The 24,502-nt window shown below is 29.3% G+C and overlaps 8 protein-coding genes across 8 annotated transcripts; 5 read left to right on the forward strand and 3 right to left on the reverse strand. All coding sequences in view use genetic code 12, as the record gives it.

Annotated features, from left to right (window-relative positions):
* Positions 1-2,090: 2,090 nt before the first annotated feature.
* On the forward strand, positions 2,091-2,642 carry AHP2 (Ahp2p; the record flags this gene model as incomplete). The annotated part of the gene is made up of 1 exon (XM_064905800.1): positions 2,091-2,642. The coding sequence occupies one exon, from the start codon at positions 2,091-2,093 to the stop codon at positions 2,640-2,642; it is 552 nt and encodes a 183-aa protein (XP_064763613.1).
* A 276-nt stretch (positions 2,643-2,918) lies between these two features.
* CYP1 (peptidylprolyl isomerase) lies at positions 2,919-3,643 on the forward strand. The gene has a single exon (XM_064906846.1). The coding sequence runs from the start codon at positions 2,996-2,998 to the stop codon at positions 3,482-3,484; it is 489 nt and encodes a 162-aa protein (XP_064763614.1). The 5' UTR covers positions 2,919-2,995; the 3' UTR covers positions 3,485-3,643.
* Positions 3,644-4,451: 808 nt separating this feature from the next.
* Positions 4,452-5,435, forward strand: DFJ63DRAFT_333882 (uncharacterized protein; the record flags this gene model as incomplete). The annotated part of the gene is made up of 1 exon (XM_064907930.1): positions 4,452-5,435. The coding sequence occupies one exon, from the start codon at positions 4,452-4,454 to the stop codon at positions 5,433-5,435; it is 984 nt and encodes a 327-aa protein (XP_064763615.1).
* Positions 5,436-6,225: 790 nt separating this feature from the next.
* DFJ63DRAFT_311609 (uncharacterized protein) lies at positions 6,226-8,094 on the reverse strand (the record flags this gene model as incomplete). The annotated part of the gene is made up of 1 exon (XM_064905801.1): positions 6,226-8,094. One exon carries the CDS (start codon positions 8,092-8,094, stop codon positions 6,226-6,228), a length of 1,869 nt encoding a protein of 622 aa, XP_064763616.1.
* A 1,233-nt stretch (positions 8,095-9,327) lies between these two features.
* On the forward strand, positions 9,328-10,591 carry GIR2 (Gir2p). The gene has a single exon (XM_064909062.1). It carries the CDS (start codon positions 9,537-9,539, stop codon positions 10,296-10,298), a length of 762 nt encoding a protein of 253 aa, XP_064763617.1. The 5' UTR covers positions 9,328-9,536; the 3' UTR covers positions 10,299-10,591.
* A 712-nt stretch (positions 10,592-11,303) lies between these two features.
* On the reverse strand, positions 11,304-12,041 carry DFJ63DRAFT_333885 (uncharacterized protein; the record flags this gene model as incomplete). The annotated part of the gene is made up of 1 exon (XM_064907931.1): positions 11,304-12,041. The coding sequence occupies one exon, from the start codon at positions 12,039-12,041 to the stop codon at positions 11,304-11,306; it is 738 nt and encodes a 245-aa protein (XP_064763618.1).
* A 5,779-nt stretch (positions 12,042-17,820) lies between these two features.
* DFJ63DRAFT_68203 (glycoside hydrolase superfamily) lies at positions 17,821-20,779 on the forward strand. The gene has a single exon (XM_064909063.1). It carries the CDS (start codon positions 18,211-18,213, stop codon positions 20,566-20,568), a length of 2,358 nt encoding a protein of 785 aa, XP_064763619.1. The 5' UTR covers positions 17,821-18,210; the 3' UTR covers positions 20,569-20,779.
* A 966-nt stretch (positions 20,780-21,745) lies between these two features.
* Positions 21,746-22,477, reverse strand: DFJ63DRAFT_333887 (uncharacterized protein; the record flags this gene model as incomplete). Its single annotated transcript, XM_064907932.1, has 1 exon — positions 21,746-22,477. The coding sequence occupies one exon, from the start codon at positions 22,475-22,477 to the stop codon at positions 21,746-21,748; it is 732 nt and encodes a 243-aa protein (XP_064763620.1).
* Positions 22,478-24,502: the final 2,025 nt, after the last annotated feature.

The raw sequence follows: 24,502 nt of genomic DNA on the forward strand, positions 1-24,502 counted from the left end.
TGGATGGCGGCTAAACTTTTTATAATTGAAAGAATTATAATTGAATAGTTTAAAAGACTACATTCTACAAGAGTGTTAAAAGTTTAAAGATATACATAATTCTGTACATTTGGGGAAGTCAATTTAAGAGAAGCTAATCCTAACCAAAACTATTACCTATTAATATTTGATTCCTAAATAGAAAAGTTTGTTAAGCCTGATAGCTTAATATTAATTAGTCTTTTATTAAATTTAATTAAAACGACAATGAACTGGGTACTCCCTTCAAGAATAATTTCTATATATTTTGTAAGTAGTTATCTGAATGATATTCCTAAATAGAAATGATTTTTATCACATCTTAGTTGTCACGATCTATATCAATGAATACATGATAATATGAAAAGAAGATAAATAATTAAATTAAAATTTTATTTTTCAATTTAAATTTAAATCTAGTTATGAATAATTGGGGCTGGCGGTTATATATTTACATTCTACAATATTTCTTAAGAATTTAACATATACAAAAAACAAATATATTCAATATTATAACACCACGATATGATTGCATTCATCATTTATTATCAGCATAATTTGATTCATAAATAAATATAATTCCTAGATAGTTATTAATCGTTTGTCAAGCTTGAAAAAAATATAAAAAAAATACCAATCCAACTTAGTAATCTTTAATTTTCATTCAATGTTCCTTTGTTTTTAAATCTTTTATCCTCTCTAAACCTTTGTAAGTATCGATATCAATAAGATTCCTAAATAGATATGTTAAAATCTGATTCCAAAGAATCAAATTGAATGGTCTGTTGAAAAGAAAAGAAAGGAAAGGAAGATATATATTTAAATGTTTGAAAGTTGAAATATCTTTTTTCAATTTATATCGTGTTTACAGGGCGGTTAACCTTTTTTAAACTTTTAATATATTTACATTTTATAATTACATACTATAAGATTTTAAAACGTTTATGATATACAAATTCAATATACTATTTATTCCATGATAAGCAGGTATTTTATTTAATGAATTGAAATACTTTCATTAATGTGTAGTTAATATTTGATTCCTAAATAGATATAAATCTTTATTAAACTGGAAAATACTTTCAAATTATTCCTTCTTTAGCTATCGGCTACCACACAGTTATTAAACTTAAAAGCTACTGCAAAAATCAATAAGACACCCCTAAATAGATATGTTAATCTTTAGATATTGGCGGTTAAAAATTTAAAAACCACTACAATCTACAATCTTGTAAAATTCAAAGAATATACAAAAGTTTAATACATTAAATTCTCATTCCTGTCAACAGAGGTAAAGTTACAATCATACTAATTCCTAGACATTGATTAGTATTTTGATTCTTAAATAGGTCTAATGTTATGTAGATAAATACATAATAATTCTGGTATATGTATACAGCTTCAATAACAAAGAAAGAAAGAATATTAAATTTAAATATACTTAACCATTTTATTTCAATTTATATCATTTTAAATTTATTATAGCGGTTAAAATTTAAATGATCATATATTACAAACTACAAGAACAATTTAAAAACTTAAAAGATTTAAATTTTATACATTTGTTATTAAGAGAGTACAATTAAAATTAGAGACGGATTAAGGTTGACTAGTTAGCATTTGATTCCTAAATATAAACAGATGATTAAATTTTTTGGACACTTCATGTTTTTTGTCAATTTGAAGTAAGTAAGATACCTAAATATGATTGGAAATGTTAGTCTAAATTGTCAATTCGAATTCACAAAACTATTTCCTTCTTCTCGTGCAAGAGTCTTGATGAAAAGTAAAGTTATAAGTATTATTTTAAAAATATCTTTAATTAATTTTTGAATTTCATAGAAAGTTACAAAATCTCATTTTTTCGCAACTTTAATTAATCACATGACATGTCACATGACTACAAATAAAATAAAATGATTTAAAAAGACTCCACAATTTGAAATTTAATTTTGTTCGGTAATTTCCATTTTATAAATATTTTATCAACAATTATATAACTACAACTTTTTCTTTCTTTCTTCTGTTGATCAATTGTCAGTCAATACTACTATTAACAACTACTAACAGACATGTCACAAATTGCTAAAGGGGATAAAATCCCTCAAGATATTGAATTCCAATATATTCCTATTGATATTTCTCAATTAGAAACATTAAGTGCGTTAAGTTGTCAAAGACCAATTAGTTTAAAATTAAATAAATTATTTGAATCAAAGGGGAAAGTTCTAATTGTTGCTGTTCCAGGAGCTTTCACACCAACTTGTACTGAGAATCATATTCCACCATATTTAAAGAATTTAAAAGAATTAAAAACCAAATTAGGAATTACTAATTTATTAATTGTTGCCTTTAATGATGCTTTTGTTTTAAATGCTTGGGGGAAATTATTATTACAACAAAATATTACTAATAAAGATGAACCTGAGATTCCTCATGTTTATTTTGTTAGTGATGGTACTTTCAGTAAATCAATTGGATTGTTAAATACTGAAACGGGTAGAACTCAAAGATATGCCTTAATCATTGATCAAACGAGTCAAACGGTGGAATATGTTGGAGTTGAAGTTGAAAGAGGAGTTAAGTATAGTGGATTAGATGCTGTATTATCCTCTAGATTATAGAGTTATTCCATAGATATATATAGTAGTATTTATCATATAGTATATAGTATATACACTGAATTCTAGACTCCTGTGTGTAACCTTTATTTTGTGTAAAGTTCTATAAAGTTCTATTCTGTTACTTAACCCCCCAAAGCCAGTCGTGTCCCTGTGATCAATTTAATTAAAGGCATGGCCATCTAAAAATGACACAAAATTAAACGTTGTTGAACCACTGCTAACTAAGTAAGAAAAAAAAATTTATTACGTATATATATATAATTGGCAATTTCCACTGATTTGTTGAGTTTTACATTTGCCATTCTTTTGTTTTATTTACTTAGTTCATCAATTGATCTTATTATCTTTCCAATATGTCTAAAGTTTATTTTGATATTGCTGCCAATGGCCAAAAATTAGGTAGAGTTACCTTTAAATTATATAATGATGTTGTTCCAAAGACTACTGAAAATTTCAGAGCTTTAGCTACTGGTGAAAAAGGTTTTGGTTTCGCTGGATCTTCATTCCATAGAGTTATTCCTCAATTCATGTTACAAGGTGGTGATTTCACTAGAGGTAATGGTACTGGAGGTAAATCCATCTATGGTGAAAAATTTGCTGATGAAAACTTTGTCAAGAGACATGAAAAACCTGGTTTATTATCAATGGCTAATGCTGGTCCAAATACTAATGGATCACAATTTTTCATTACTACTGTTGCTACTCCATGGTTAGATGGTAAACATGTTGTCTTTGGTGAAGTTGTTGAAGGTTACGATGTTGTCAAGAAGGTTGAATCTTATGGTTCTAACAGTGGTGCTACTAGTGCTAAAATTGTTATTGAAGCTTCTGGTGAATTATAAATTAATTAATTTTGATTAATTAATTTTGATTCATTCAATTGGTATCAATTGATTTATGTAGTTTGATTTTTTTTGAATTGATTTATTATAATGATAAAGTTACAAAAAAAGATTAGTTATTTAAATAAGTTTTACAAATATATGAATTTATATGTTTAATTAGTAAAGTTGGGTTGGATGGATGAGGGTGGAGTGGAGTGAATGGATGGATGGAGTTGAAAGGGGAAGGGGTGTAGGTATTTTCTAGGTATGGATGTTTGAGGTATGGATGGATGTTGAATGGTAAATGATCTCAAGTCACATGAATGAATTCACATGATACATCACATGACTTTTAGTTAATATTGTAAATCTCATGATTTCATAATTAGAATAAACGTGTGTGTTATTGTTTCCTGTATATAACCCATAGTTAATATAGTGTGATAATTATATAGTTAAAAGTCATAGTTAATATTGTCTATAGTTTGTAACATCATAAACGTGTGGGATTTCATCACTCAGTTGTAGTTAACTACCATACACTATGACACATACTATGTATATATAAACAATTCAATATCTTCTTCTTCTTCTTCTTCTTCTTTTTCTTCTTCGTTTATGATATTTTGATATAGCTTAGGTAACATCGATTCATCTTACTCGTTACAGTTACTAAAAATAACTCAAGACAGACAGACAGACAGACAGACAGACAGCCATTCATCCCAAACTATAATTTGAAGACACAAATTAACAAACCATTTTATTTGAAAAGCCAAGCCCAAGCTCTAAAGTTTATTTATTTAATTTAGTTTAATTTACAGCGGCATTTTCATCTATTTCATCTTTCTTTCTTTCTTTCAACTTTATATAAATCATTCACTCCCCCATTCATCTTGATCATTTATATATATATATATATATATTTCCTTCCTTCATTCATTCCTTCAAACATATACCTACATCTACATTTAATACTACAAATATGATCCCTATAATAAACCACGAGGGCCATGATCTCATCATACTGGAGAAATCATCCTTACTTGAACAACAACAACAACATGGTCATATATATAACAAATACATCAAATTCATTGATTCAGTGCTTTGTAAAACGATTCATAATCCCATCATCACTTCATTAATCATTTTAATCTCAATCTCATTAATTCAATCCTTTCAAATCTCCCAATTAATCACTACTACTTCCAATCAATCATTTGTATTCATTGATGATTATATCTTTGATATCATCTCCAATCTTATTAATATCTTATTCATCATAAGATTCCAATACTTTATAAGATTCCCCTTGATTTGTGAAATCATTTTATTCATTACTCAAAATATCATTTGTTTAAACCTTTTATTCAATAATAATTTTAATATTTTATCCCTTTTAAATTGGAATAGTATCGATAGTATATTCTTTACATCTTTAAAAATATTCCTCATCATTCAAATAATCTTTCCTTATATAATCCTTATCATTAATATCTTTGATTATAAACATTCAGAAGGAAGTATTCATTCATTTTTATCAGATTGTAATAATAATTATTTACCTATTTTCATAAGTCATTCCTTTCTATTCATAAATTATAATTTCCCTTTGATATTATTATCATCAAATCATCCATTATTTACATGTCTTAAATCAAATTTAATCTTTATTTTTAAAATTGCATCCTTTTCATTCAAATTTTATATCATTTATAAATTCATCTTGTATGAAATTATAATGATATTATTTAATAAGATTAATATTAATGATTATTCAGTATTTTATAAACCTCAAAGGGAAGCGATTACAGAGAAAGAGCAACAACAAGTATCTACTACTACGACTAATTCATTTGAAAAGTGGTCAAATCATCTTATGATCACAACATGTTCCATCATAACCTTGATAGATTTATTATTTATAACAATTTCATTATATTTAACAACAAGTGGTAAAATATAGACAAAAATGTGTGTAACATCAAAAAGTAATTTTAATAAAAAGTGAAATTGAAATTTTATGTCAAAACATAAATTAGTATGGCTGTAAAAAATATAATTTTTTTTTTTTTCTTCCTTCTTCTCTTCTTCCCCCATCATCTTAAAACGGAAATTTAAAACGAATGAGTGAATATTGCTAATTTTTGTGAAATAGTTTAAATTATATTTAGAAGTATTTGCATTGGATTGTAACCCTTTGTTCAATCCCCATATATTGAGTTAAATGGCTTTACTTAAGTTTCAAATATGGACAAGCTTTTTTTTTTTCACTATTTCGAGATCATCGGTTATTGACATATCGTATGTAGTGTAATTTTTACCTAATTAATACGAATTATTTTAATAAATTAAAATACAATGAGATGAAAACGCTATGTATGTGAAGAGTGGGGAATTGAGATGAATGATATGTAGGTAAAGCGGGATTTAAAATGAACTTATTGTCACTTACCTTACCTTAACTTACCTTTGTCATAGGGGGGTCAAACCGACAGAAAGGGTTAATTTAATCTCACACGATATCTAAATATAGTAGTATACCTTGGATTGAGATAAGCCATATTTAATTTCGCTCATTACACAAATTTAATCATTCATAACTTTCCTTATTATTGTCATTTGTTTATAGTTTGCTATTTTATATTTGAATTAAGTAAAACATTATATATGTGTTTATCCTATCCTACGGCTCTATTTATGCTATTGTTTGCCCCATTTAATTAGAAATATGGTTTGTAATTAAGTTCATGTCTTTACTCTTCTTCATAAGTATAATTGGCAAATTCAAATTTAAATCGATTACTTAATGATATTGGGATTTGATATAATAATGAGTTAGATGGGATTTGACCATCACCCTCTGTTGTAACACCCTCTGATGCACCTAGTTGAATTTCATTTTCATTTTCATTAGGAACTTCTTCAGCCTCAGCCTCCTTATTACTTTCAATTATCTCTTCTTCGATATTAGTCGGACCGCCTTTGAATTTTAATGAATTCAAATATTCTTCTTCTTCCTTCTGTTCACTATCTTGTAATTCCCATTCTTGTAAAATTAATAAACCCTCATCGTCAACTACCTCCTCTTCATCATCATCCACACTTTGACTTTGTGATTGACTTTTAACTTGACTTAATGATTTCTCTTTCTTACCCGTTAAATAACTAATTAATCCTCGTTCATACATTTTACTTTCATAATAATCAAATTTTTCAATTTCTTTATCATATTGATCAATTAATTGATCAGTTATCCCCTTATGATTTCGTTTATTTAATCTCCTTCGTTTGAAATTGGATTGGTTTAATTCCGAAATATGAAAACTTTCATCAGGATCATTTTCATCCTTAACGTTGATTTTATTATGATTAATCTTAGCGATGGGTTTCTTCTCTAGGAATTTATCTATAGGGTTCGTTGAAGTGAAGATATCTCCGGTATCTTTATTCATAAATGATTCGAAATAAGTTTGATGAGACATACCATAAATTAAGAACGATGATACTATTTCATCCGGGTATTGATTCCAGAAGTCTCCCTTTATACCTGGTTCATTCACAGATACAATCGGTAATAATCTTTCAATAATCCCTTGCCAATAATGGAATTTATTAATCTTTTCATCAGCAATATTAAGTTTTATTATCGATTCAAATACATCGTTAACCGTGATTTCCCTTTCATGGCCACTACTATTAATAATATTAATCATAATCTTCCTTATTAAAGTCTTGATAATCTCTTCTAATAAAACATAGGATGTGAACCCTAATGAAACTTTATCATTAGACGTCTCAAGTATAGTTTGATTTCGATAAATTTTATCAAATATTTGATTCATCATTTCAATATTGAATAATCCTCCTTCTTCTTCTTCTTCTTCTGAATCAACATACATGTTGAAATTCCTCTTATATCTTCTATTCTCATCATTGATTTTCTTCTTCTCTTTGATATTTATTAATAAACTTTGATTCTCTTCAAATTTAATCAAATCCTCACTTACTTCATAAGCACTTGGGATCAGATGATACGATATGAGTCTTCTAGTCGGTACTTGTGGGAAATGAACCTTATAAGTCTTTATGGTTTGTTTATTATTCGATCTTGTTGTGGATCGATCGATTATTTTCGTCACTTTATAAGATTTAAGCATTATTCTTTCATCATGATTATGTTTATGATTTCCTCTTTTCAAATCATTCAATTTTGATTTTAATAATTCATAATAATTCAAAATTTCAAATTTATTCTTGGTAGTTATTCCTTCAACTATTATATCAATATTATGAATCAGATATTTACTTAATAAATTAAAAAATTGTTCCTTTTCAGATGGTGACCAATATGAACCCGGGATATTAACATCAACATTATGATCGACACCCTGCACATCAGGATAATAATATACTTGAGAATCATTAGTAATGTATGAACCTTCTAAATTCGTCTCTATATAATTCCCATCCGATTGGAATGTTTCAATCACAAATCGATTGTAAAAATTTATATAACGAGGATTACCTTGGAATGAACGCGTTAAAGCTTGAGATTTGGGACGGGTTATATTATCACTTTGTGGAATTGATATGATTGATTCATTTCCTTCATCGTCATTCATCTGTATATTCTGTGGTGGGTGATTACTGACTTAAATGGAGTAGTTTGTTGCTTTTAGTTTTGGCTGCTTTTGATAGTTTATTTTTTTTTTGTAGTGAAGATCATTATTTCTCACTAAACTAGTATTTTTTTTACTGAAGTATCTACAATAAATAATTTTGTTAACTATTAAGTATTATACATTATGATTTTTATGAAAGAGAAACATCTTTCATAGGTTGAGTCAAGTCATGCTCATTCACTTCACCTTCTACTTCCTCATCATCATCTTCTGTATCAACCCATTCTTCATCTCCTTCTACTTCTACTTCTTCATGTAAATTATTTAAAATATCAGGTAAAAATCTCTTTGGTTCATCTTCCTCTTCTAATAATAATTCAACATACTCTTCTGGAACCAATCCATTCTCACCACTGGATGGATCTTCAGCTACTAACCATCCATGACCATGTCGATAACTTATCCAAATGATTTGTCCTTCAATTAATTTAATTTCATTATCATTTTCAGGATCAAAATTGAATAATGCTCTCGCTTTACAATTGATTTCATCAGGAGTAGATTGAACCGTTCCTTCATTTTGTTGTTCATCTTCGTCTCCATCTTCATCATTATCGGGATGTCGCCTTATACTTCCATCATTGATATATTCCGCGTCATAAAAATCGCCATCATCCTCATCATCATCGTCATCGTCGTCGTCATCATCGTCGTCGTCATCATCATCATCATCTTCAGCATGGGTGTAATCATAATCATAATCATAAGGATCATCATTGGGTATATAATTTGGAATATAATTCTCAAAATCAGCAGTATGTAAAGGATGAGAATTCTCATATCCAAAATCTTTAATATTAGAACTAAGTAAATAATAACTTTTATATTTCCTAGCTTTCTTTAACTGTTTCCTCCCTATCGTTTTCTTCTTGATAGTTGAAGTTGTAGGTATGATTGATGATGTTATGATATTTTCTGGATCTTGTTCAAGTGATTGTTTATTATCATTTAAATCAGAAGTTATCAGATAATCATCCAATTTAGTCGGTTGATCCCCTTCCATTCTCCTAAGGTATGTCTGATCTTCTTCTTCTACTGTGTTGGTCTGGTGTATGGTGTAGACCGTAATGTAATAAGGTAAAGACGTGAAAGTCTTTGGTTGGATAAATTATTAGACTATTTATTATAACATTCTATGTATTTACGATATTTGTTTGGGTTTATTCCCTTTTTTTTTTCCTCTCTCTCTAAGTAATGTCGCGTGCCTTAAAATAGATTTAGACATATATAAAGTACACGACATCTTTTATATGTTGATGCGACATTTTCTACCCTGTACCAACGATAAAAAAAAGAAAAATTATTTTTACATTCATCGAAGAGAAACCCATTTAGTTATAAATCAATCAGATCAATACTCATAGAACCTTATATACGACAAAATGGATCCATTAGAAGAACAAATACAAGAGATCGAAGTGTTACAATCGATTTATCCTGATGAATTAACTTTAATCAATGAAGATCCTACTACTAAATTCTCCATACTTATAAATTTAGATACTACAAGTAAGACTCGACATTATCGAATTTTAATTACCATAGAGTATCCATCAGAATATCCTAATGAGATTCCCCTTATTAGTCTTGAAATACCGCAGGATGATAGTGATGATGAAGAAGAAGAAGGAGGATATGATAGTGATGATAGTGATGATGGAGAAGAGAAATTGATTGATTTTGCTGAAACGATTGAATTCACCAGAGATGATCTTTCAAGTTTAAAAGCTTCATTAGTGGAATTTTCTGAAGAACAAATTGGAATTCCAATGGTTTTCTCATTAGTATCTCAATTAAAAGAAGATATTGAACTTAAATGGCAAGAAAAATTACAATTAAAAACGAATCAATATGAATTAAAACAATTAGAAATTGAAAAAATTGAACAACAAAAATTCCAAGGTACCAAATTAACACCTGAAAATTTTAATGAATGGAGATTAAAATTTAGAAAAGAAATGAAAATTGATAATTTATATCAATTAAAATTTGATAAAATGCATAATGGGAAATTAAGTGGTAAACAAATCTTTGAACAAGGTTTAGCTAATGAAACTGATGATGTGGAAGTTGAAGGTGAAGTCGTTGATAATGATGATGATGAAGAAGTTGAAGAAGTTAAAAATGGTATAAATCAATTGTGAAATGAAAATATTTGTCCGGGGTAACAGCATCATATGTATATACAGTTTAACTTACATTTAATAAATTAATAGAACTTTTTAATCGATTAAAATCGATCGATCGATCGATTCGATCATTTATGATTACTAAATATGTAAAAACTCCGAGACGTCATATACCTTCCTCTTACTCCACCATTCAAATTCAAAAGGTAAAGTGTAAAAAAATTGTCACGTACCCCACTAATGTATAAAACGATCATAAAATAAAATAATAAAATTAAATCTGTCACCGAAAAACTTCAATAAAGCATGACTAGGCTTTTAAACTTAGGGATCGTTAGGAAAGGAAAGCAAAGGAAATAATTAGAAAATAAATCCTCCAGAACTATTCATAAACAGAATTATGACCGAACCGTGTAAGCAAGTTAAGATCTCCCCTACATACATATAGGTCTAACCTTAAATAGGAATAAAGCAACGGTAGCAAGTAGCAAAAGAAAAAGCATAAGCAAGTTAACTCCCTCTTTCCTCAAAAGTTAGCCGTTGATCGGTCGGTATAAAAAGGGAAGTTGAAAGTGATAGTGAAAGTGAAAGTCTGGATATATGTCAAAAAAAATAGTTATGACAAATTATAATAATAATTACCGATCCGAAAATATTCACCGAAAATTTGCTTTGCTGCGAAATCAAAGTGCGCTTATAAATTTTTTCTGTTTTTCTTTTCTGCGTCTTATAACCGATGGAAATAATATGGAAATAACTCCAGATTTTAAGTTTAACGTACTACACGCTTCTACGTTGTTTATATCGATGTTTACAAGTATCGATGTTTACAAGATGTTTTACAAGTTATTCTGTTTTATAATTGTTAAATTAATGTATTATAATCTATATTTAATAAATAATGTAAAGAACTGAAATAAAATGAATGAAACTCTAGAATAATAGTATATACAAGTAAAAAACCCAAACCCCCAAAGAAAATAAATTATCGTAAAATCATCAACAAAAGTCATAAACTGTTTAAAAGACAGACTCTATAGAGTAAATAGCTGGAGTTCTTTGATGACTTGTAGGATGATTGAAAGTAAAGATTGAAACTTGAGAAGGTTGTTGTTGTTGATGTTGTTTAGATTTTTTAGAATCAAGATTAAATCTTGGTTCTAATAAGAAATGAGGATGTTCTTCATCAGATTCACTATCTTCACTTTCTTCACTTTCACTTAAACTTCTTGAATGGGATAATTCTGGAACTTCATGGGATTGATAAGTATAATCTTGATCTTCTTGATCTTCTTCTGGAATATTTGATAATGATAAATTAATATATGGTAATTGTTTATATGATGATGAATTTGAAATAACAACTTCTGTGGCAAGAGCTTTTAATTCTTCTTCTGGTTCTTCTTCATCAGAATAGTAATAGTAATCATCATCAGATGAACTAACTTCATCATAATCATCATCATCGACATCTTCATCTGAATCATCTTCATCAAGTTCAATTTCTTTAACTAAAGTACTTGCCTGACGAGAAGTAGTAGTATTAATAGTTCTTGGTTTTGAAACATCAAATTTAACAGTAGAAGTTTTTGATCTTTTTTCAGTTTCTTCAGTGATATAATCCATAAGATTATCCAACATATTAGCTTGAATCACTAAATTTCTTAATGACGATTTTGGATTAGCAGCTTCTTTAGTTAACTTTGATCTTACTTTAGAAGCAAGTATATAACTTTGAGCAAAGGTTAAAGTAGACATTGTGTAGTAGTAGTAGTTGTTAGTAGTAATGAGATACTATGAGAAGTTATTAGTTGTTATTGATAAGATAAAATAAATAAATATGAAAATGGGATTGATGAAAATAAAAGTTATTTCATGATATATTTATATTCTTTTTTTGGAATAATAGTCATAAACCGTTTTTTTAAAGTTTTTGAACCAATTTGTCATTCCCGCGCCTGTTAATAATCACATTTCAAACCATAAAATAAATCGGACTTTCAACAATTCTCTCGGCCGGTAATAAAGCAATTTATTTTTTATTTTTTATTTTATTTTTTATGGTTTTTTTACAGTTTCTACGTTGTTACAGTTTGGTTAATTTACAGTTTGTGTTGTTCTATTGCATTAACTGAACTGAGGGAAATGAAATCAGATGTTTGTTTCCATAATATCCATACCACACTTAGTTAATATCATATCATATCATATCATATCATACTATACTATACTATAGGTTTACTTACCCCTTGAAAGTATCAACTCCACAAATGTAATCTCCACAGGTTTACACATGTCCATTAAAACAAACAATACATTAAAATTCACTATATACTTTCTTTCTCTGACTAATTAGAATTTTATGACAAACCAAAATTAATTAATCATCATCATCAATTTATTTATTACTCATCAGCTTAAAGGGAACAAAGAAAAAGTCGGTAAAGGGTGAGTTCTCTCACTAAAAAAAAAAATAATATTTTACTAACCATCACTAAAAATTTCTTTTTCTGATTTTATGACTAAGCGCTAATTAAGTACAACCACTCATACCCCGGATTTTTTTAATATATACCTTGTACGTTAACTGTTAGGTATCATAACATAACAACATACATATGTTATGTTACGATAATTGTTGATATTGATAGTATCTACTTCTACCCCCCTCCCCATACTACTCTACCCACATATCATATCATATCATTTCCCCCCTCTATATCATATCATATAAGACACTCACTTTATTCACTTACATAAAAACCATCCTATTTAATTTCTAAACAACATATGTTTATAAAAATATTATTTAACTATTAATTACCACTTTTACGTAAAATCAACTTTTTTTCGGTTATGGAAGATATAAATTTATTTTACTCTTTAATTACACCCGATTCATTTTTTAATTACCTTTTTTTTTTTCCTATTTTAGTTCTTGTTCTTTTCTCGATCCGATTAATTTCTATTCCCTTTTCATCAGCCACTCTGGTATGTTAAAGTTTCGACTTATACTATTCCACTATGGCTTTGAATAAGTTACTTCCAATTTGGTTAAACATGCGATTATATCAGCAATCAAATAATAATAATCATATGGTCTTACTTAAAACATAGGAGGTGGACGTACTATATTGGGCTATACCAATATGTAAACATCAAACTAATCATAGAAATCTCCTCTTTCGTAATAATGTTGTTTACCAACTTCGCCCTTCCAATTTCAATTTCAATTTCATAGCCTAGAATAGTATATAACCCAGCCATACCCTAATTAGATAGATACAGCCCTGTATCAAACAAACTATTTAATTTTGAATCCATCTATGTCCCTTCTCGTCCGTGAGGGTATGCGGACGGCCGTAGGTTCCTAATTAGGAAATCGGCTTTTTTATCTCCATAAACTCCATTCCTCATTCTTTTTTTTTTGGTGGTCTTGGTTTAGTTTAACTAGCGATTACATAAGCGTAACTTAATAAAATTTGTTACAGCCTTTCAGACATAGCTTAAAAATTTCTTTTTTTGTAATTGAGTTTACTTTACGGCTGGAACGTAAACTGTAAAACCATTTTTGAAAATCTTAATGTTATTGTTCATTCAATCATATGTAGGAGGTAAAGGGTATTGTATAAGATGAGATTGGCTAAAACAATATGAATAGGAGTATGATCACGGGTATTGAAGGATGGAGAGTTTTAATTCATGAATGGTACCTCATGCATCCCACACTAATTCTCCATACTTCATTTTTTGAAAGCCCTATCATATTTATTATGCAGGACAGAATGGACTTTGAATTGAATCTCGCATTTTAAATTGTTTTATTAACCGCGATTTTTAAGATAATCACTGGAGGAGTGTATATATCCAAAAAAAGAACTCACTCAGTGTATTCCCCGGAACCATAAACTGTAATGATTGAATACTGTATAAACCCTCTCCTTATTATCGGTGATTTTTTTCAATTACCTATCAGTATCAATTACCAATTTAAGAAGGTTAACCTTTTCTTTTTCTTTCTTTCTTTAGTTCTTTCTTTCTCTCAACGGTCTTTGTAGATAATATTTTTATTTCTGAATTTTGATGGATGCGTAACTTCCATAAAAGTTTCTTTTTTTGCACACAACTTTCTCCCTTGTTCTAATTATTATTAATCGTTTAATTAATAATTCAATTACAAATACACCTTCTTTGATATTTATTTAAAACCGATTAAACAGGACATGAGATAGGGATTCGATGAAAGAAGCAATCTAACCAATATCACTCACCCTTCTATTAATTTGCTTCTTTCGTTCACTTGCTTGCTTTGGGAAATGAACCACATTTTTTAATTTCAATTTCGGCCTGGTCCACTTTTGGAAAGGCTATCATCATCATCATCATATCTATCCTTATGCACTGGAGCTAACGGGTACCAAGAAAATGTATAGTTTGTCTAATTTATTTCTAATTTATTCTACACGGCTAATTTCCATCCATACCATTTCATACATTATTCGTCAAAACTTTCTAAAAATAATATATAATTACAGGTTATTACAATATGAGGTATAAATTTCTCTCTATGACTTCTATTTCTTGACAGAATAACCCGAATGGGCTTCATCGAAGTTAATGCAATTTTAGCAACTTCATTCATTCATTGCTTTCTTGCTTTTACGTAAATGTTTGTACATACATACATACATTATATTTTTACTCACTTGCTACATCGCATGAAGGTTCTAGGCCAAGACGTACGAGACAAAAACTTATAAATCACATAACCTACTCAGCAAGTCATGAACACAACTTGCCGGATCAGAACAGAAGTTATCATAAGAAAATATCTCACTAATGGTTAGGTGGTTTGCCAAATTTGGTATTAAAATATGATAAACCTCAATAATTTGATCTACTTCACATTACCGTTAATAACCGCTTTCACTACCTCACACAAAAAAATGTAGAGTTTTATGTGCCGCGATTTTCTGGCCGACTTATATTCGATCAAAATAGATTGCTAATATCGGTGCAAAGCTAAAGGTGTTTATGATATACAGAGATTTTCATATATAGTTATTCTTTACTACATAAGTTTTCAATGAGTTGAAAATCAAAATAAAGAAAACATAATGTAAGATTCACGATATAAAGTGTTTAATGTCGGCACAAATTGTTCCCGATCATGGTAGAACCGTTAAATATGAAGATAAATTAAACCACATCGATAAATCATAGTTCCATGATTATCATATGTGTATCATTAAGTAGACTATGTATGCGTTTAAGAGGATGGTTCAATATATAAATATCTGTGTCTATTTGTGTCTAGCCTTTTTTGACACTTTTTGTCTGTCATGTTTTTTCTGGGCGCCAGATTTGTCTGATCAATCTATTTTGAATCAATTTTTGCAGCAACCTATCAGAGTTTATAAAACACCATAAACATAAGTTGATAGTTATTTTCTAACATATTTGAATGGTTAAAAGGTTGCAGTTCCAGTCAATTGATTATTATAAGGTGATACTTTTCAAGAATAAGCAAATTTGCGTTAAAATTAATAATATGGCGAATAAACTCTTCATTAATAGTACACTCAAATTGACAACAGTAAATTGGGATAGACTTTCCTCAACGATTAGTAATCTTCTTGGTATAACTTTTCAAAAAAATATTATCAAAATCTATATATCTTTAAACTTTAAACTATATAAGTCTATTCGTTGAATGTAATTTCCGCAATAATTAAATCAACAAAATTCAATTGTCATATATTTTCGACAAGATTGTTAATAACACCGACAACGATTACGGTCCGAAAAAATGGGGTTAATTAGATTAATTGACATCTACTATAATATCAAATATTATTGCTATGTCGTAATGTTAACCCAAGACAAATTTCTAATTAGGTCATAAATAAGCTGAAACCAAAAGCTGGAATAAAAAAACTCTTTTCACTCCTAACTATGCATGAAGAATTATTGAATTATTGAATTCGACCTTCCTTGCTTGTTAATAATTTAGACAAATTTATATGACAAATAAATGTTAATAACCTTTATGGTCTAATTATGTACATCAAACCTATCTCCACTCCCCCCTCTTGTTTATTTTTCAAATCCCTTTTTTGCGAATGGTGGGGGAACAAGAATTGATTTGGTGGGTATTTATTATGTTTTGTCCGGTCGTGGAAAAATCGAAATTGACATATTTACCCATCATAATAATTACACTTAGTCAAGTATGTGTCTATTCTGAATTTAGCTTCGAGAAGGGAAGGAATGACTTCTTTTGGTTTAGTTTAGTTTAGTTTATTTCTCCGTACCTAAAGACACGCCCCCTTTTTATTCCTGGGGTGTATTTGTATATATATCTTCATTTAATTGGTTACCGTATGTAATGTTGCCACTTGATTGTAAGAGTATGACCAATTGTCAATTGATGGAATGATTATAGAATGAATGACTAGAAATGATCCCCCACTAAAGTTAATTAATTAATTAATTAATTAATTGCTTTGTTTTATTTGTCTGGCTTTAATTTTAATTATTTTTTCCCCTTACTTTACTTTTTGACACTAATTCTGTACCTTATTTTTTTCACTCATATTAATAATAACAGAAACATTCTAGTTCATGGCTGAAGTTTTACATTCATTTTAATCAATATCATACAATATGGACAGATCCTTACAATCACACTATGATCAGGTTAAAATAATTATTCATATTTTTTAACTAAAACCAAATTTTTGCCTATTATCAAGATGGCTTTTATCAACCAAGGTACGCTTTAAAACCTCGAACCATTATAAATATGGCCAAAAACGTTCAACCATAGCAATAATAATAACTCATAACAATAACTTCTAACCCGAATTGAACATGATAATAATAATAATAATAAATGTTGTTGTTGTTGTTATTTGTCGCTATATTCAAAATACAGAATATCGCGGAATTGGCTTATTCAATTGCGCGGAAGCTCGAGGCTAAATTTTTTGGTGTAGAATGTATATTAGGTATTTGGAACAATAGGAATGGAAAATTAAGTAATCTTTGCAATAGAAAACAGTTAGTTAACAAAATATCAATATGGAAAAGAATCTGGGAAAGTTGGTTACTGTGCGTTTTTGTACACTCATTACCCCATCTTTAGTTTCAATATTTTTTATGTGGTGTCTGATTTTATATGGGTATAACATTGCGCTTATTGTTGAGCTTTAATAACACTATCATGCTTTGATTTTGAAAGTACTCCTTTTTTTGTTATTGGTCCGCCCTTACTGTACCCTTAGAATAAATGTAATAACTGTAGAATTCACAACATTCTTTCTGTAACAATGCAGAATTTTGTGGGGTGTAATAATATTTATTTACACATATTAACTTGTAAGGTTACTATCAAGTTGGTAAATAACGGAAAAATTTTCAAAATTAATCATGGGGTTCTTATTCACTTTTATTTTTCATCTTGTTATGTATTTTTGCACCTATTGTTGTAGACTCGAATATACGGTAATACTTTCTATTGGTTAAACCACTGATCATATTACTAATAAAACACACTCTACTTTCCATTTCCGTCTCAACCATCAACATGATCTTTCTTCTTTCATTGTTGTTGGGTCAATAAAACTGAAACAATTACATATTCGATTTTACTCCACTCTTGTCGGATACTCCTTAGGCACCAAGTTCTCTTTGTCTAATTTTCATTCATCAATTGATAAACTCGATCCCGTAAATTATCTTCAACAATGAAACATCTGATGAAAACAATAATTACCCAGTCGATAATCATAACCATAGGGCACCACTATTGTTTTTTTAAAAAAAGTTTAATATATAAAGCATGTAACTTCTCCGACATGTTGAAGAATTTTTAAAAGTTATTATACTTCTTTTTTATTACTGCAAAAAACAAACAAAAGAAAAAATGATTTTTGATCTTTTGACTGCGATTTCAATTATAATTGCATTAGTTAATGCTGAAGCATTCCCTGCTTCTCCAGATTATACTACTGATGCCAATCCTCAATTACCAGCTATAACTTTCCAACCTGTTAATTATACTTTCCCAGATTGTCAAAATGGTCCATTAAAGAATAATTTAGTGTGTAACCCTGCTGCTAATTATTTAGATCGTGCTAAAGCTTTAATTAGTGAATTTACCGTTGAAGAATTATATAATAATACTGGTAATACTTCCCCAGGGGTTCCAAGATTAGGTATTCCAGCTTATCAATGGTGGACTGAAGGTCTTCATGGTATTGCGTCTTCTCCAGGTCTTCAATATGCTGCAAATGGTGAATTTATTTATTCAACTTCTTTCCCTCAACCAATTTTAATGAGTGCTGGTTTTGATGATCCATTAATTTATCAAGTTGCCAGTACTATTTCAACTGAAGGTAGAGCTTTTAATAACCATGGTAGATCAGGTTTAGATTATTGGACTCCAAATATTAATCCATTCAGAGATCAAAGATGGGGTAGAGGACAAGAAACTCCAGGTGAAGATCCTTATAGAATTGCTCAATATGTCTATAATTTAATTAATGGTTTACAAGGTGGAATTGGTCAACAAAGTCTTAAAGTTGCTGCTACTTGTAAACATTTCTTCGGTTATGATATTGAAAGTTGGGAAGGTCATTCAAGATTGGGTTATGATGCTATTATTCCTGATCAAGATATTGCTGATTTCTATCTTGTTCCATTCCAAAGTTGTGTTAGAGATGCAAATGTTGCCAGTACTATGTGTTCTTATAATGCTGTTAATGGTGTTCCATCTTGTGCCAATCAACCATTCTTACAAAATGTTATTAGAGATTATTATGGTTTAGGTGAAGGTGTTATCGTTTCTGATTGTGATGCTATTTACAATATTTGGAATCCTCATTATTATGCTGATACACCAGCTGGTGCTGCCGCTGCCGCTTTAAAAGCCGGTGTTGATGTTAATTGTGGTAACACTTATCAATTATACTTAGGTGAAGCTTATAGTAATGGTACTGTTACTGAACAAGAATTACAAACCGCTTTAACTCATCAATATGCTACTTTGATTAGATTAGGTTATTTCGATCCTGCTCAAACTCAACCATACAGATACTTAGGATGGAATGATGTTAGCACTCCATATGCTGAAACCTTAGCTTATCAAGCTGCTGTTGAAGGTATCACTCTTTTAAAGAATGATGGTACTTTACCATTTGCTAAATCAGTTAAAAAATTAGCTTTAATTGGTCCATGGGCTAATGCTACCACTCAAATGCAAGGTAATTATGCTGGTGTAGCTCCATATTTAATTTCTCCAGTTCAAGGTGCTCAACAAGCTGGTTATGAAGTCACTTACACTATTGGTACTCAAATTAATACTACTTCTACAGATGGATATGCTGCTGCTCTTGCTAATGCTAAAGATGCTGATGCTATTGTTTATATTGGTGGTATTGATGAAACTATTGAAGCTGAAGCTATGGATAGAGAAACTATTGTCTGGCCAGGTAATCAATTAGATTTAATTTCTCAATTATCTGCTCTTGGTAAACCATTAGTAGTCTTACAAATGGGTGGTGGTCAAGTTGATGATACTGCTTTGAAGACCAATAACAATGTCAATTCTCTTCTTTGGGGTGGTTATCCAGGTCAAAGTGGTGGTAAGGCTATTTTTGATATTCTTCGTGGTAACGTTGCACCAGCTGGTAGATTACCTTCAACTCAATATCCTGCTGATTACGTAAACCAAGTTCCAATGACCGATATGACTCTTAGACCAAGTGCTACTAACCCAGGTAGAACTTATATGTGGTATACTGGTACTCCAGTTTATGAATTTGGTTATGGTTTACATTACACTAATTTCACCGCTCAACTTTTAAGCCCAAATAAACAACAATTTAATATTGGAACTTTGATTCAAGCCTCAAAATTCCATTACCAATTTGCTGATCAAGCAGTTGTTACTGAATTTGCTGTTGAAGTTGCTAATACCGGTAAAGTCACATCCGATTACTCAACTTTATTATTTGTTCAAAGTCAAAATGGTCCAGGTCCTTATAAGAATAAATCATTAGTTTCTTACAGTAGATTACATAATCTTTTCCCAGGTGCAAGACAAACTGCTGTATTGCCAGTTACTTTAGGTTCATTATCTACTGTTGATACTCAAGGTAATAGATATATCTATCCAGGTACTTACAACTTCACTGTTGATGTTGATGTTAAGACTACTTTCCAAATTGAACTTACTGGTCAAGCCACTTTAATTGAAGAATTCCCTGTTAATGCTAATTAGGTGATTAATTGTTGCTTTTTATATTTTTTTAATTGATTTTTACATTGCAAAAGTTTAATAATCATACGTTGTTCATTGTTTGTTTTCAATTCCAAATTCCAAATTTTCCATTCTTCATCCAAGTTCGATACTTAATTTAAATATTTTCGTTTTATGACTAGTTTATCTTCTTTATTTTTTTTATCTATAGTCTTGAAGGTGTATAGTTATTAATAATAAGTTGATTATTTTTTAATTAAGCAATTATTTTTATATAATTAATAGATAGGACTCTGGCTTAGTATTAAGAATCAGTCGATTGCTATATCGGATCGATAATTGCAAAATGAAAAATTGATGGCTCAAACCCCTAAATCATAGCAAAAGCTGTCTTTTTCGTTGAGCGGCCCGAATCTAAAAATAGTTACTACGACAAAAAAAATATGACAAAAAATAAAATCAGAGATATTTCCCAATTAGGTCAGATGCGTCTGCAACACAAAATATCTCGGATTTGGAAATTTTATTTGCGACTTTTTTTTTTCTTTTTGTTTTTTACTGAATCTTATTTTTTTTTGAGTTTCTGGTACGACTTATTAGCATCCACGGCTAAACCAGCTGGTAAATTATTTAACTAAACTATTGCTTCAGTGTTCGTTACACAAGACATATTCGGGAAATAATGGATATAACAAAAACGTTCTATTTTATGAGGTTAAAGCTAAACTAAACTCTATGGAAATATATACTAGTTAAGAAATTGTAACACGTAAGCGAGTGAATAACTGGATATACTTGAATTAGACAAAACTCGATTATCCATCGCCTTTTCGGATGATAAGTTTTCATAATCTTTCACCTCTAACTTCTATTTCTCAAACTAAGGTAGATTGGAATTTGCTTTCCTTATGGTAAGACGCTGGAAAAAAAATTGGATAACTAAGATGCAATCTTTCGTCTTCAATTAAAGACTAAGGAATATGATAATATATCGATAAAATTAGTTTCAGCGTCAACTTATTGAAGTCCGTAAATGGAAGCAACTTGAATAAATAATAGATTCTGTTCAATGGAATCTTTTTAAGTCTAATAAATACATGAACAGAAAATGAATATGTAAATGTTACAATAAAGAAAACAAAGCGTATTCTCTTTATCCAATAATCAATAATAATTATTCATCTCTAAATATATCACTCTAATCGTCATAGAAGTATGACAGACACCGATATAATTGAGGAATTGGTTTTGAATGGGAATGAGATAAAGTGACTGGAGCATTCATTGCATTTTCATGAATATCTAAATCTGAATCTAATTCTGAATCTGAATGAGTTTCATCTGATTCATAGTAGCAGTCATCGCTATCATCGCTATCATCGCTATCATCGTCATCATCGTCATCGTCATAATCACTGTTTGCATCAACGTAACTTTCAGAATCAGAATCAGAAATTTCTGATTCATTGTAGGCATAATTATTCTCATCTGAATCATCATCATAAACAGCAGTGGATTCAATATGGGTATAATTAACATTTTCATCATGTTGAATGACACGATGAGAAGTAGCAACTACTTCAGAATAGTTATCATTTTCATCACCTTGATCACTTTCCCATTGTTCATCGACAATTTCAAGAACACTATTTTGAGCAGCAACTTCTCTATCATGTACCGTAACAGGTAAATGGGATACGGAATTCATACTAGCAGTAACCAATGGCATTGAAGTACTCATCATTTTCTTATTAACTTCAGTATGTAAATAACTGACCATCTTATCTAACATATTCGCTTGAAGAATTATCATTCTTAAATTTGAATCTTGTTTAATAGCATCTTTTTGTAATTTTTGTTTAACTTTCGAAGCCAACACATAAGTTTGAGTGAAGCTTAGATTGGATAATGGTGATTCAGGTTGTTTCATATTGAATTAGTTGTTGTTAAATAAATTGGATCAAATGATTTCTGTTCTCATAGTTAAGGGGTAAGAAAAGGTTCAAATTAAAAAGCAGCTATAGCGATTTTGAACGTTCTTCCCCACCGTGTAGGAAATGCTCGGATAAATTATTTAGAATTAATGAAACTATTTATATGAAATATGTTTATAGTTTTAAAAATGTAAAGTATATGTTTTATATATATTCTATTCCATGGAATATGTACTGGATAATGAGCGATTAAATATAGTGTAATTTTTTGGTGAAGATTTTTTTTTTTACTCCCCAAAACCTATAATAAAAAAAAAGAGAGCATAATAATATCGTAGTGATTGAATTAACGTATACACATATCTGTATCTCCATAGAGGGTACGAATATTATATGAAATGTAGATCATAAACTAAACAACAAATAAGAAGAAACCAATTGAAACGGCTTCAAAACGATGACTGAAATTATTAGTAGAAAAAAAAAAGTCATTAACAATACAAAATAAACTTCCGTAAGAATCCTAGGGGAGATAACATTTTAAATTGGTTAGTTAATTGCAAGAAAAGGATATAGCAGTAGTCAGTAGCCGCTAGAACTAAAAATTAATAGTATATCTGTTTAACAAATCTACTTTTGCAAAAACCACAAAACAAATTACAAACAAAAATTGTCACTCATTTTTTTTTGTCAACTATCTCCCCGGAACAGAGAGGGAATTGAAACAAAATAAATTGTCTCGGTTTTTTTTTTTTATTTTTTTATTTTTTTTTATTTTTTTATGGTTTAGAAAATTTCTTTTTTTTGTCTGAAGCAGACACTTTAAAAGAATAAGTCAGACAGCTTTCTCGAATGATATAGTACATGAATGATATGATCTGAGTTAAAGTGAACTAAATAATAATGTCAATTCTTTTATTTTGCATATTAATAAATGGCGGGTAGAGCCATGCGTAACAAAAAATAACATAACATAACTATTCTCAAAACGGGTTTAGATTGTAAATATTGAAAAGATAAATTTTCATAGTAAATGATTTTTTGAGAGTGAACCAATTAAATTGTGCATAACGGCTAAGGAAACTTTAAAATATAAACTCCATTATTTTATAACAGCAATAATATATAACATAATAATATAACTTATTTTGAATTATGAGTTTGATGAGATCAGCTTAGTTAAGGGATAGTTACATTTGTTAATTTTACAAGCAGGGGGTAATTTGTTGTGTATACCAATTTAGCCCAACATTATAGCATTTAAAAATGAGCGGCTAAGACACTTTTTACAACTGCAAAGTTATACTCATAAAACAAACAAACAAACAAACAAACAAAAATAGAAATATTAATTATAAAAATCTAGTAATTAAAAAGTAAACCTTTTGTAGAAAAAGAAACGATCCGAAAGAATATAAATATAAGAGTCACGTCAAGCAAATCGGGTTCTGGTCTCTAAACCCGCATATCATCGTTTACGACAATCATTTTTAACTTAATGACAATATAAGTGAATGTAAGTCATTGAAATAAAAAAAAACGGTTTTTATGTATTCTGATTCACACGGCATACCCCTCCCAACATTAGCATGATTAATAGGGAAGGTGGGACAGTTAATAAACTACATAATTAAATATAAACAATAGTTATCATATGTGGGTGCCTTAACAGTTGTAAGGTAGAACCAAAAATAATAATAATATAATATTATTTGCGTTCCTAGAAATTTCTCTGTTAAATGACTTTCTATTATTTTTGTTTACATTTGATTTATTTATTGATTGCAACAACTGTTGGTTCAAACAGCCAATACTACTTCTGGGCTTTGATTAATGGTGTTTCTAGTAAAAGCTAAAAATTTTTGCAACTCGATCCGCTTCCCCACACATTTTGAGTCGGGAATTTTTATCCACTGTAATTACAAAATTTTAACACTGCGTGAAGAACTTCAATAATTTTTGTCTTGTCTTATTTTTTGGTTTGTGGTTGAGCGGTAATAATTAAAAATTAAGGAGTGTTT

Source organism: Scheffersomyces coipomensis (assembly GCF_036884675.1).
Source record: "Scheffersomyces coipomensis strain NRRL Y-17651 chromosome Unknown DFJ63scaffold_2, whole genome shotgun sequence".
NCBI classification, from domain to species: domain Eukaryota; kingdom Fungi; phylum Ascomycota; class Pichiomycetes; order Serinales; family Debaryomycetaceae; genus Scheffersomyces; species Scheffersomyces coipomensis.